A 13,663-nucleotide genomic window follows, 5' to 3' on the forward strand; every position below is an offset into this window, starting at 1 on the left:
ATTACCGACAAATTCATCTCCTGTCTTTCTTTATACCTCTATGGGCAAACTTAATTTATTACCTGAAGATTATCGTTATGACCTGAAGCCGTCTGTAACATTTTTTGATTTTTTTTAAAGCAGTAAATTTCAAATTTTGATTTTTTAATTCGAACCTCTATTATTCGAAGCTTCCTGTAATTCGAATTAAACGTTTGTGCCCTCAGCTGGCGGGGAGTAATATGAATTACTCACTGTGATTCGATAACAATTCGAAAAAAAAAATAAAAATAGAGTTCACTGTATGGACAATAAGTCCGATATCCTCGACACCTTTATTCGCCCTTACAATTCCTTCTTGAAAGCCTATTCAGTGAAGAGCACTTACGTAAGCAAGTATTGCTCCACCCATATTCACAACGCACCAAAAGGCACTTTTCTTTGCGTTTCTGCTTGTCAAGATGACGTCATTCGATTTGCCGACGACGGGATGTTGGAGACGTCGTATTTTTGAGGGAGTCGTGTTAAATGATGACGTCCTTGCAGCTGTTGAGGAGCGTTGTGTGATTGTGTGACATTTTAATTCTTTTTGAATTGTATATTCCTTTTTACGTTTTAATGCATTTTTAATAAACTAGCCGGTACCTGGCGTCGCCGGCTAAGCCGTAGCTGAATGCACTAAAAGTCCTTGGGATGTTGAAGCTGGCGGCCGAAAAGCAGAAAGAGCATCGTTTACTGCGTCCGAAATGACTCTGCTGGTAATGACAATTCTTCAAGAAAAAGTGTGAAAGTCACAAAGAACAGTGCAACTCTTTGTTTTTATCAGATTGAAAATTCTAAGTTGCTTTGTTGTCTTTTGCTTGAAAGCGAAAACGAAATCGACCGAGTTTCAATGTTTACGTCAATGCATTAAAACACGTTTGTTTTCGTGCGATTGTTTTCTTCAGCCAATAACCGCGCTCAAACATCTTAATATTCAACTCAAATCTGGATGAAAAGATCGAAGCGATCAGCCAATCTGGGCAAATTCTCTTACAAAGTCATGGCTTTTAGAGTGAATACGTGACATGAGCATGCTCGGAAATATATTAATTAATAAAAAAAAATCACCATTGGCAAGCAAAAAGCTTAGTTACTCGTTATAATTATATCACCGTGCTCCGGATATAAAAAACTGTAGAACGGATATTAAAAGATGTTAAAGATTAAAAATAATGTACAATTTTACAATTTAGAAATAAAATAATCACCGGAAAAGGATATACCTAGGAGAGAGATTTAACACAATTCTGATAAAAAACTTGTAATTTTCTGAATCAAAATTCCAGAACTCCAGGCTATTTGCTCAGACACTGACGAACTGACCAGGTGTATATGACGTCATCTGATCGGGCCAGGCTTGCTACATAACAGAATAGGTTTCTTTTGTTTAGATAGGAAATATTTTGCTCTCTGCAAGGGAGGATGTCTGTTATTATTCTAATCGTTGACCTTGAGTCGAATGTTATACTGAGGAAAAACATCTTGCAGAAACTTTAAACGAATATTCGTTGAAGGAACCTTGTTTGAGATAGTTGGTTGGTTTATAAGTCACAATGTTCTTCTTCACTTTAGGTTTGTTGTTATGGCGACTGAGAAATGTGTCGGCAATGATGTGTCTCCTTGAACATCCTCAATCTTCTTTCATTAGATCACAGTTTGGTAAGTTTGTTGATGCCCCTTCTCATCTTTAATAAGGCTATTATTATACAGTTTCTGTTTATGGCGTTGTATAATTTCTCAAAAGAATTGTTTTAGAGGGCTTTTTAATTAACAAATTCTCTGAGCATAGTCGGTGAGAATTTTTTGAGCAAGAAGGCAGGCTATAACCCAGGAAATTCTCTGAGTGACGATTTTTCTTCCCGATGTTTTAAAACCTGTGAATCGTTTACAGCGTTTGGCCAGATTTTCGCTCTTGTTTTCCTCTAGAATGTTTAATAATTACGTGCTGCCAACAAATTGGTATACCTTCTCTTATGAGTTAAGGTTTCAAAATATTTCTGACAATTTTGTTTAGTGTTGAGCGGGAAGATCGAAGGAATTGAGGAGAGTGTTTCTCCTTTCGAACCTCGCAAACTGAATGTCAACATCTACACCATCTACAAACAACCAGATGACAGTTCCAAAGTGAAAAGAAGTGAGAACTTGGAAGTTCGTATCCACGATCAGTGGATGAAGAAAGAAGTCCGGGCAGGCGAAGAATACCTGTTAGCGGGTGCGCTGTACAACGGACGATATATAGTGACTGGATGTGATTGGGTGCAGAAGATGTATTTGTTGAGTCCTGTTCAACGTTGGGGTTTGAAGAGATATTACCAACGAAACAAAGAATGTGAAGTAAATAGACAGCTCCTTTTCCAAACTCAGATAACTGAAAGCTAAACATTTACTAGGTTTCTGTTGATCCTCTAGCGGAAAGAGTTTCATCTATATAGGTAATATGGGCGCGGAAGTATATCTATATGTAGAACCCTGCGATTCAGACTAAACATTTACTGCCATACATAACTGAATCCCAAACACACCCCCGTCTCACAGACCCGGTGGGATTTTATCAGCCAGTGGGGGTAAAAATAATGAACCAAAATTCGATGGGGATTGGTATTCCCATGGTTTTTATGGCTGGGGACTTGAAGTCCATTGTTTTCTAGCCAGAAAATTCAATGCGGATGAAAGAAATAGCACAATATTTTACAGTGAGGGTTTGCTTATCTGGTTATTTTCAGCAGGGACAAAAATGAGAGTATAACTTTCCACTTAGGACGATATTTTGGCCAATTTTTCTTGTGGGAAGGGTTCTCAGTGGGTCTGTGAAAAGGGGTAGCCATGAGAAGGGGGTGTCCAAACAGTTATTGCCATAAATAGCTGAAAGGCTAAAAAAACAGTTCAAAAAAGACCTTATAACTAAAAGAAACCACTATTACTTGAATGAAACTATTCTCTGTGCGATTTTACCAAGGTTACGGACTAAGAATCGCTGAATTTAAAACAATTTCAATTTACTTTGAGAAACATCGAAGTCTTAGGTTATTGTGATTCTATTTGAAAACTAAAACTTTAAAAAAATGAACACGAAAAATCTATCTCAAAATTAAAAATGTTCTTTTCTTTTACAGGTGAAAGAAGAAGGATGCGAGAATGGAGAATGCTGCTTATGGAAAACTAAAGATCTAGCGGCTGCCGAGGTGAAAGCAGACTGTACATCATTGAAAGCGATCTGCATGAAAAGTCCTGGTGGAAAATGTCACTGGTTTCGGGCGCGTATCGGCCCTTCATGTGTTGAGTAGAGCAGATAGTGCAACAAACTGCTGCTGTCAATCACAACCCCCTAATCGAACTTCCCTAAAAGGGACTGAACGCCACTGTGTGTTTGAACATTATGAATGAGGGCAAGCGAACAATAAATGAAAGTCAAGAAAACTCTAAAGGAGGATAATCATAACTAGCGACTTTTGATTATTCACTTTTATTCGATATTCAGTGTAAAGTTTTTATGGTGGCTATGAACCCTTGTATTTATCTAAATCTCCTAAAGAATTCTAACCTTGAAAACTAAATTTTAACCTTTTTCATAACGGCATCTCAATAAATATTTATTTTGTTCTTTTGCACAGTGAACTTATTTCATATAGTTACTCTTAGGTTCCAAATAAACGGGGGGGTACGAATAAACGGGGGGGGGGGGGGGGTTGGAAAATTTTCTAGATTATAATAAACGGGGGGGACCTAATTGCCAGGGGGGTTGGAAATTGTACTTCTGAAACCCAAAAATAAGGTAAAAATAGGCCAAAATCAGGCTATTTAGAGCAAAATAAGGGGCCTTCTCTTTGACAGCTGAAAATGTTTTTAGAGATTAATAAACGGGGGGGGTCCTAATAAGGTCCGGGGGGGTTGTAAAATTTTCGAAAAATTAACAAGCGGGGGGGGCCCGTTTATTTGGAACCTAAGAGTACCAAATTTCAGGGCTTAAAAACAGATTTTTGCTAATTCAATAACGGTTTTTGTCCAAGTATATCCTTCAACCGCCAAATTAAATTCATTCTGAAAAATCCTTTTCGAGCATCTACTGTATTTGAATTCAATATGTGAAATGTTTTTCGACCACCCAACAAATCAAGTTTAGCCAAAATTTCTTCCTAGCAGCACCAGGTTTCAAATCACACTTTAGTTTTAGGCCTTACAGAATGTTAAAATTTTGTAAAAGATCACACTTTGATTGAGAGGGTGTCTATATGGGGTTTTTTTCATCATTTTCAAGGTTTTTAGGACCATTTGTTGGGTATTTTCAAGGTTTTTCAGAACTCAAATTGATTTAAATGGTACGATATGACCGTTCTTGATGAGGTGCGTGAAAGGCTATTACCAGTATTTGGGCCATAAAAATGATTGCGAGCGAAGCGAGCAAGAAAATGTTAGGAGTTTTAGTATCGACCAAAACTTCAATGAGGACCCAAGCCAAAACAAGACAACTATACTGTGACAATCATGCTTTTCAAGGAAATCTTTTACATTACATTCACTTTCAAGGTTTTCAAGGTTGCTTAGTCCAATTTCAAGGTTTTCAAGATCCCGTAGACACCCTGACTGAGGATGAGTTTTTCGACGATCGAGAAACCTCGGATTTGGCTGAAATTTTGCGCGTCGATATTTCATAGTTTAAACATCTTGAGACACCCTCACACTTTTTGAAATATTTCAAAAGCTAAAATTAAGGAATCTTTCTTCAAGACACTTTCACCAGGTTCACGAGCGGCATGCTGTAAGATTGGCTACACATTTTTTATTAGTAACTCCAATTTTCGGGTCAAGGCTGGGTTTTCTTGGCATTCTAAACTCATATTTCTGAAAAATTTGCTTTGACCACACCTGATATTATACCACATTTAGGCTAATTGGGTCAAGGGGCTATCGCTTTCCATGCTTAGATTATCTACAAATCTTTTACTTTACGAGATAATAGTGAAAAGTTTTTGGCTAATTTCAGGGCTAGAACCTTAGTAACTTAGTTGCTTATAAAGGAAAAAATGTGTACTTAGTTTGAATTTCAACGAATCATGGAGATACTGATGGAGAAATATTTACACGAACTGAATGCACAATGCAAAATGACAAGAAAAAGGAATACTAAAATAAACATGCGAGTTTAACCCACGAAGCTAAAATTGCACGAGACCCTTAAATTTGCATTATTTGAGCAAACCAATCTGAAAAATTTACGAAATCAAATTAGAAAATCTGAATAAGGAACAAAGGAATACTTGAATATTAATATCGTAATTTTTGATTCGGTTATGAGCTACAGTTTTATAAATATCGGGAAAAATCCTAGTTGACAGAATAAAATAAAAAAATTCAAATATGTAAAGAAAATTTACAAACCACAAAAATTTGAAATGACGAAGAAGCTCCCTATACTTCAGACATATGCGCCATATCTTTTGAAAAATATTTCCTATCTAACCTAAAATTTCAAAAATACTCCCTAGAATTGTATGAATTTGAATAGTTCGTTGGCCGGTTTCTCTGCGACACTTGCGACAAAAACCACCCGGTTTCCATTCCGTGATAGACTCACTGAAGAAACGCCCATTTCTGCTGAAGTCAGCAGAAGTTCTTTCTCTGATGAGTCGGAAACTGCATAGACCAAACCGCTCTCTAAAACGACTGGGTTAGCGAGCTCAGTATTTTGGAGAGTTCCAATGCAGGGTCTTCCTCTGCTCAGAAAGCCGGTGACGAGCCATGAGTTTTCGCTTGTTGAAACAGAGAGAGCAGAGTAAGCGAGATCTTTGGGTGTTGGTGAGTTGACAACCTAAAGTGAAGAAGATGTTGAAATGATCATCAAGGTCACATTTACGAAGGGTATGATCACGACCCCTGTTTTTGAGGTGAGCTTTATGGTTCAGGCCAAGAGCATTTTCAAATTTTACATTGATCAATAAAGCAAAAGCTAGATTTTTATTGACAAACTTTATCGTAGTGTTGTCTAAAATCTTTTAGTAATCGGGTATTATTTAGACATTCTACGAGGGATATTTTGGCATAATTTTGTCTGAGATAAAACATTCCGTACTCGATTCCTAAAATATATATAAAGGCATATCTTTTAGAAAAATAGCTCTTTTAAGTCAAAACTTCCAGGAAACTTTTGAATATGCTTTAATAGTTTTTCCCGGTCATTTCGATAATCTGGCAGCGCTACAATTAAAATTGGTGACGTTTTTTTTTTGCCGTACCGCGGTAGATAATTCTTGTCAAGTGACAAATCGCAGACATAGTGAATGTAGTATAGACTTACCACTATGTTTTTCTCTTTGAGAAGACTGACAGCACTGATCATATTGCAGTCCAATCCTTTAGCTTTAGCAAGTCCAAAACAAAGCGCAGTGTTCAATAGCCTGGTGGCTGGTTTCAATTCATCACCATCCAAATGCAAAGTCAAATTTGCTGAATCACTGAGATTGGAGGCTAGGGAGCCGAGTTTCTGAGCTAGTTCCACCCAAGGTGCGTACAAAGGGTTGGCCAATTGCGATAAAGCTGGTGCGTTGACCTTGAAATAAACGGATTGGTGTAATGGGTATTTTGAAATTGTAGAATTGCGGTTTTTGTCAATGATAAACAAGGGGGTTAAACCTGTAGAAACGCGAGTTTCAAATTCTTTCGAGAGATCGATGTCATTGGTTCTTTGCTATTCGATTAAAATGAACAGTATTCGTGGGAATCATGATGGCAATAAAGTCAACGAGGTTCAAATGAAACAAATGCTCGTTCTTTAAATCAATCAATATTCTAAGGCCTTCAGAAGCAGTCTTCTATATAGGCTATAGTACTAGGGATGACCATCTTCTAAGCTTCTGCTCATCCTCTAGCGATAAAAGTTTCTTATAGGAAGTATATCTATAGAGGTCTGCGATTCAGACTAACCATCTTCACTTTTATATGGCCGAGTAGGACGCGGAGCCCATTAAAACAAGTCCTAGATTACTCGGGACCTACCAAAGAAATCGTTCCTGAAAAGAGTCGAGTAAGAAGCACTCACCAAGCCGACCATGGGTTTCCCATTGACCGCATCCACAAATTGTTCTGCAATCTCCTTAGCAACGCGCAACTGTGCTTCTGTCGTACTCGCTCCCAAATGTGGTGTGCATAGGGTCTTAGGATGTTTCACTAACTCCATGCTGACACTGCCCTCTGCGAAGAGAAAAAGTTAAAAAAACTAAATTTCGACGAATGTCATTAGGGGACAAACAAATGAAAAATGAAACTCAGCCAGAAGATTCCTTCTTTGATCCTAGGTTAATCTTCCAAATGGAAAACAAGATGGTAAAAAATTTCATATTGAAACTCTATTGATATATAGCCGAATTTGAGGAGTGACTTAAATGAGCACTTTCTAAATTGTGTAGATTTCTTTGTAGAAGATCTTCACCGCACATAACAATGATCAGGAATTTAAATCAACCTTTAGGTGGTTCAGTTTCGAAGACATCAAGTGCTGCTCCCCCACATTTGCCAGCATTCAATGCGTTGAGGAGATCCTTTTCATCAATGATTCCACCACGTGCAACATTGATCACTTTCATGGAGGGTTTGCAAACTTCGAACACCGATGCGTTGATCATCCCTTCAAATGGAAAGAAAAAGATGAAATTGAAATTGGAGTCTCCATAGCTGAAACACAAACAGGGAACGCAAATCTTTTCGAATAAAGTTTAAATGACATTGTTAACTGAAGGGACTATAAAACTTGTTCGAGTTAAGGAGACATTCGAGATTAAGAGGTTCGAGTTATTGAGAATCAACTGTACATTCAGAGATAAACGTCACTACCATTTTGTAGTCCCCTAGCATTTTGTTTAACTAAAAGCAAGATCTAAAAATTCAGATTTTTTGAAAATCTCCAACGATATCACTCACACAGATGCAGGCAACAAGAAGGAAACCTTTCATTGGAAGGAAGTTGAACATACCACGTGTTGGCTTGATGAGAGGTACATGAACTGTGACAAAGTCAGCGATGGGCCAAATATTTTTTAATTGTAAATACTCCACACCAAATGTAGCAGCTTCTTCTGGTGAAACCAAAGGATCGTAACCCACCGTCTGTGAACGACCAAATCGAGAAAGGTTGAAATAAATTCGATGGTTTTAGGTTTGGAGAAAAGATAAGAGATGCTGCTTTAGATTTGTAAGAAAAAGAATGTCCGTTCAAAGGACAGGAAAGGGACAGTTCATTTAGTTAAAAAGGTAACTATTTCACTAAAACATTATTAAGGTTAAGCATTATGGGAAATTTGATACAGAATGCACGATACAGTTGACCCTCGCTAATTCGAACTTCTTTTATTCAAATCATTCTATCATTCTCAACTTCTGTCATGGGGAAAAGCCAGTAAAAAACTTTATAATCCTGTTCGAGTTGGAATTAGCGAGAGTTTAATTCATAATTTTGACCTTCATTCCGTAAGATTGCATTCTTGAAGCCACTTCACGTCCGATCCGACCAAGCCCGATAATAGCCAGTGTTTTTCCACCGAGTTCACATCCCATAAACTATCAAAATAACGATTAAAAGAGCTGGTATATGAATTCTACAAAAATAGGATGGTGTACAATAAAGCCCTTGTCCTTAAAGCTCCTTGAAAGGGGTTCCGGGTTACCTTCGCGAAATTTGACGTCATTCAGCCAAAGTAAACGCGAGCGTAAATCCTAAAGTGTCGTTGTCGATGTTTATCATGTATAATCGCACGATGGACTACCGACTGTATTTTTTCTCATTTGGCGTGCCTTCAAAGAGAGCAATTAACCGTTAATCACACTCTTCGATGCCGCGAACGTTTTTTTTGTGAGAAAGAAAAACTATGAACAACAATATAAGAAAAGGACTCAGAAAATTAAAAACAAAAAAATCCCTCGTGCAATCACTCGTACAATTATTCCCGAATTTCACTCATTATCATGTGATAACATATACTAATTTTCACGCTTCTGTATAGATTACCTTAGATCTCTCCCATTTTCCTTCCAACATTGAAGCATAACCTTGACCAATGTGTCTGAAAGAAGATAAGAGATAGCGATAAGCACGATTATTGAGTTTCTCTCTAGAACAGTGTTGCGATCAGGTCGTGACTTTCTCAGTAGGATTTGAATTCGAAAAACAGCCTTCTCAACAGATGTAAAGACTTTAGTTAATCCCTCTCAATGATTTAAACTCAAGGTAATTAATGTAAAAAAGATAATGTAAAAAGGAAATGATCTTATTTTTCTATCGTTCATACCTGGTCAGTCAACTTCGTAATGTGTAGGCAGGTAGGTATGGTATGTATGGATCAGACTTAGACTTTCTCTGTGCTCCATGCTGCTTTCGTTTTTTTCGTTTTTTGGTCAGTTAAACAAAATGAGCTAAAATATTTGACAAATAAGGTATACCTTGCAAGAGCAGAGATCATGGCGCAGGTGTGTTCTGCTGCACTCAGTGTATTTCCACCCGGTGTGCTGAAAAAAGAAAACCGTTTGTTATTTAAAATCAATTTTGCTTTTTTTCTTCACTCCAAACTAATAAATCTAAAATTTAAATAAAATCCCTTTTCTAAAAGACCATGCAAGTAATTGATTAAGAAATCTTTACAGCTTCTTACTTCATGACAAGAACTCCTTTTGCTGACGCAGAAATTTGGTCAATATTATCCACACCAGTACCAGCTCTGCCAATAATCTTCAACCTTTCAGCACAATCATAAACATCTTGCGTCACTTTGGTGGCTGATCTGACTATAAGACCGTCGTAATCCTAAAAATAAAATATTAAAACCATAATATTATCCTCTGAATTGTTTTCCAAAATTAGAAAAATCTCACATCTTTATCTATCATCTATCTTTTTGTGGATAGTTGCAGAAATCCAAGTATTGGTATTCAAGAAGGCCATCATAAAGATTTTCATCAATCATTGGATTGTCCAGGAAATGAATGTGGCACCTTGATGATAGCTTTGAGTTCATCTTTTGACAGGCCAGGTTTGTAATCCACTTCAATGCTGTTTTCTTCAAGCACTGTTTGACAACTAGAATCCACTTTATCACTGATTAAAACTTTCTTGATTTCTAAAGCCATTCTGTTTTGATTTATTTATCTAAAGATAAGACACAAAGACACAAATTTTTAGAAGAAATTGAAAATAATAAGATTTAGGAAATATAAAGTTAAAGCATTCTTGGACACCTTAATAAAAATGTAACCCCACACTGTTATGCTAGATATATTTTCCAGACACTAGAAACTTTGATGTCTGCCTCGTAAATTCTATAATAGAATGGCCAATAAAAGCGGCTGATTCCTTAAATTTTACCCCTGGGAAACTTACAAGTTCCTGTGCCTGCAAAAATAAGTCCTGCAAAAATTGAATCATTTTTTGAAAATATTGCAAAAATATCTACAGATAAATTTTAAGGTAGAATGGCTGATAAATGAATATGCACAGAGAGATGAGAACTGGCCTGACATCAGTAGCACAAAGAAAAGAAAATATGTAAATATTAGACTGTAGGCGTGCAAATTTGCACTTTGCAATACAAAAAATGCGAAATTTACAACACTTACTTTTTGCAAATTTGACAAAAAAATCTTTATTGAGAACATAAACTTTTGCAAATCAATATATAATAAAAAAGATTTGCGCACAAACCGCCTTAGACAGAGGGACAAACATACTTCTTGAATTGGATAAACTTAGTATTCAACACCTTTTCAAACTCAAAGAAAATTTTTTATCGGATTCAAGGAACAATTTTGTTGAAAATTTCTCATTTTTATCCAACGATTCGAAAAAGTTTGTGCTTGCGAAAAATATTTTTTCCTCAAATTCATGAAAGTAAATATTTTTGAACCTAGCAAAAGTTTCTGATTGCGAAAGTTTGTACACCTAAAGTATTTCAAGAATTTTTCTAAGCATTTGACCCTTTCAAGAATTTGAAAAGACATTTACCTCTGCAAAAAAAGTCGGCTAATTCGAGTCGACAGGTCACAGGCTATTGACACAGGTCAAAACTGTACTGTAACTGTAACTGTTACATGCAATTTATAAAAACGTTTAATAAAATATTATTTGCAATAAGGAAATGTTGTATACAAAACATGCTATTTAGAAAATTTCAAGGACAAATCATCGACTCCAAATATTGACAAAGTGACACTTAAATTATATATGAAAATAATGACGTCATCACAAAAAAACGTCCAGAAGCTGTTTATTGCAATTTCGTGTTGGGGTTGAAGTCTCGTCATTAAGAGGCGCGTGTGGTATGTTAAAATCCCCAAGGATGTATATGTCAGGTGTACAATCAGTAATACCATGAAGGTAATAAAGATAGATGGAGAGTCAATGCCTTTTTTCTATTCTGATTTATCATCGGAAGCAAACAGCTGTTTGGTTGCTTTGGGAATAAGATGATTAATTTTCGGTATACTCGTGAGAATATTAAAGATGAATGAAAAGACATTACATTTTTAACAAGTATATTGAAATATAATAGCCTTGTCATGAAAAATTGAAAAAAACTTCACATAATAAGCACAATACTCTAAACTTCTAGGGGAAGCTGCCCATAAAGCCATTGATAGATTTGAAAAAGAATTACGTGTTACAATTAAGAACCTTGTATCGATCATTTTGTCAGAGTATGAAAACCGCTGTCCACTTAGACGTGAAGATTTCAAGATAAGAAACTTTCAATGATAATGTGATGCGACTCTCAATGTTCACAAAATGCCAGCCCAAAAATATATCCTTATAAAATTAATATATTCTTTTATCCTTAAATCAGTTGAAACTATTTCGAATCGCATTTTAACTAAGATTTCTCGCAAAATTAAATTTTTCAAAATCATTGTACCGGCCTATTTCTGTTCTTTTAAAGTTATAAATTGATGTTTTTTGCTTCCAATGATGGTACATCAAAGAAAGGCCGCTTTGAATAGATTTATAAAAGATTTCAACGACCATTTAGGTCATTACCGAGACGTTTTCTCTCCATCTGTATCTTTATTACCTTCATGGTAATACTATCAATTTTTGCTATCATTGCAGAAAGGAGTTCTTGTAATTCAGGTGCTTCAGGTTTGTGGATTGTGGGGTTGTCTGTAGATAACACAGAAGAATATTAAATTTTTTTGATAAAAGCATCAATGCTTCATTTACTCCGTTCGAGAATTCCAAAATGGGCTCGAAGAATAGTGCAATGTCATTATGCACATAAAATGCAACGCCTCTGCTTGCTCTGCCATATTTCGATTTTACTCTGTCTCTGTTTTTCTTTAAAAAATTGTAATTTTCAATCTCAAGTTCTCCTTTTTTGAGATTGTCCGTTAACCAGGTTTCGGTTAAAAGCCTAAAAACAGTTGGTTTGAGCTGTTTGTAAGATCTTTGAGGTAGGGTACAGATGAAGGTTTTGTTTGTGGGCAAGGTCCTTGTATATTGACAAATGAAAACATATTCAGTGTAGGTTTAGAAGTAGTTTTGGTAGTCGGGTCAGCATCAGTAAGGGCAGTCACTGTCCCAGTAGATTTCTTGGAAATGTTGGTTCCATTGTTGGGTGCTTGGGTGGTAGATGATGTAGGGGATGCTGATGATTGAATGTTTGTTGAGGTTGATGTGACAAATTGTGGTTCCTGAATTGTATTTGTTGGTTTTGGTTGCTGAAACAATTGTTCACAAGAGAGATTATTCCTGTGCGAAAGTTGTCCAGGATTGTGAGAAAATCTTGAGGTTCATCATTACGATTGTTTTGCTTTTTCTGATGTCGTTTGGTTCCCTTTAAAACATGCGTGAGTTTGCAGTCAAGATTAAAGCATTCCCCTCTTGTAATAGATGATGAGCACATCCTCAGGTGGAAGCTTTGGCACTTGGTACCTAGGTTGCAGCCTCTTGGTTGTTTGTTGCCATATTTGAGCAATTTTGTTCAGGCTTTAGGATGGATAAATTGACAGTCTCGGCCTTTCAGTTCATATTTACATTTTTCTTTTATGTGACATATTTGATCATTTGTCTTTGATTTGGTCTGAGATCTTGATCCAGGATATTGGGCGTGATTGTTGTTGCTCTTGGTTGCTGTTGTTCAAGTTGATTTCATTTGGTGGTCCGCGAGCTGTTTGGTTTAATGTGTTGGAAGTATCGTCTTCTGTCATTGGTGCATTGATCTCATAATCCTCATCTACTACACTCCAAGTAGATTTTTCCTGGGATTCAGTTGATCTTGGTGGATTTGGTGTGTTACTATCATGGGTGAAAGACACAGTGTTTTCTTGGCAGGATTGACATTGAATTTTGAAAAGTCTATCACGTATTGCCTCATTATGATCAACTAGGTTCATATCTTTCAAAATATTCAGGTAGCACTCTCGGTGTACTTCTTGACCACATGGTGCACGTACACTGGAGAGAGGGTTCATCATTGAGTTTGATAACATAGGACATGTTGCAGATCTGGCATACATCTGGAAAAAAGCTTTTGACTTTGAGGCAAAGCTTTTGGACAAGTTCATTCTTGTTAGCAGATTCAACTTCCTGTTTTGACAGGAAGTTAAGTGTGTCGTGAATTGTTGATTGTGTCTTTTTTGAAACTTTTGGTCAGTTTAGCGATAATAGATT

The 13,663-nt window shown here is 36.5% G+C and overlaps 2 protein-coding genes across 2 annotated transcripts; one reads left to right on the forward strand and one right to left on the reverse strand.

Moving 5' to 3' along the window:
- Positions 1-440: 440 nt before the first annotated feature.
- On the forward strand, positions 441-3,575 carry LOC136816976 (metalloproteinase inhibitor 1-like). The gene is made up of 4 exons (XM_067073319.1): positions 441-540; positions 1,594-1,680; positions 2,036-2,355; positions 3,135-3,575. Exons 1-4 carry the CDS (start codon positions 441-443, stop codon positions 3,303-3,305), a joined length of 678 nt encoding a protein of 225 aa, XP_066929420.1. The 3' UTR covers positions 3,306-3,575.
- A 1,701-nt stretch (positions 3,576-5,276) lies between these two features.
- On the reverse strand, positions 5,277-10,180 carry LOC136816924 (D-3-phosphoglycerate dehydrogenase-like). The gene is made up of 10 exons (XM_067073260.1): positions 9,997-10,180; positions 9,657-9,808; positions 9,448-9,513; positions 9,017-9,071; positions 8,470-8,568; positions 7,986-8,118; positions 7,478-7,639; positions 7,055-7,206; positions 6,314-6,565; positions 5,277-5,827 (listed from the first exon to the last, which is right to left on the reverse strand). Exons 1-10 carry the CDS (start codon positions 10,129-10,131, stop codon positions 5,501-5,503), a joined length of 1,533 nt encoding a protein of 510 aa, XP_066929361.1. The 5' UTR covers positions 10,132-10,180; the 3' UTR covers positions 5,277-5,500.
- Between the last annotated feature and the right edge of the window lie 3,483 nt (positions 10,181-13,663).

This window comes from Clytia hemisphaerica, unplaced genomic scaffold (genome assembly GCF_902728285.1).
Source record: "Clytia hemisphaerica strain Z4C2 unplaced genomic scaffold, Clytia hemisphaerica genome assembly, whole genome shotgun sequence".
In the NCBI taxonomy this organism is placed as follows: domain Eukaryota; kingdom Metazoa; phylum Cnidaria; class Hydrozoa; order Leptothecata; family Clytiidae; genus Clytia; species Clytia hemisphaerica.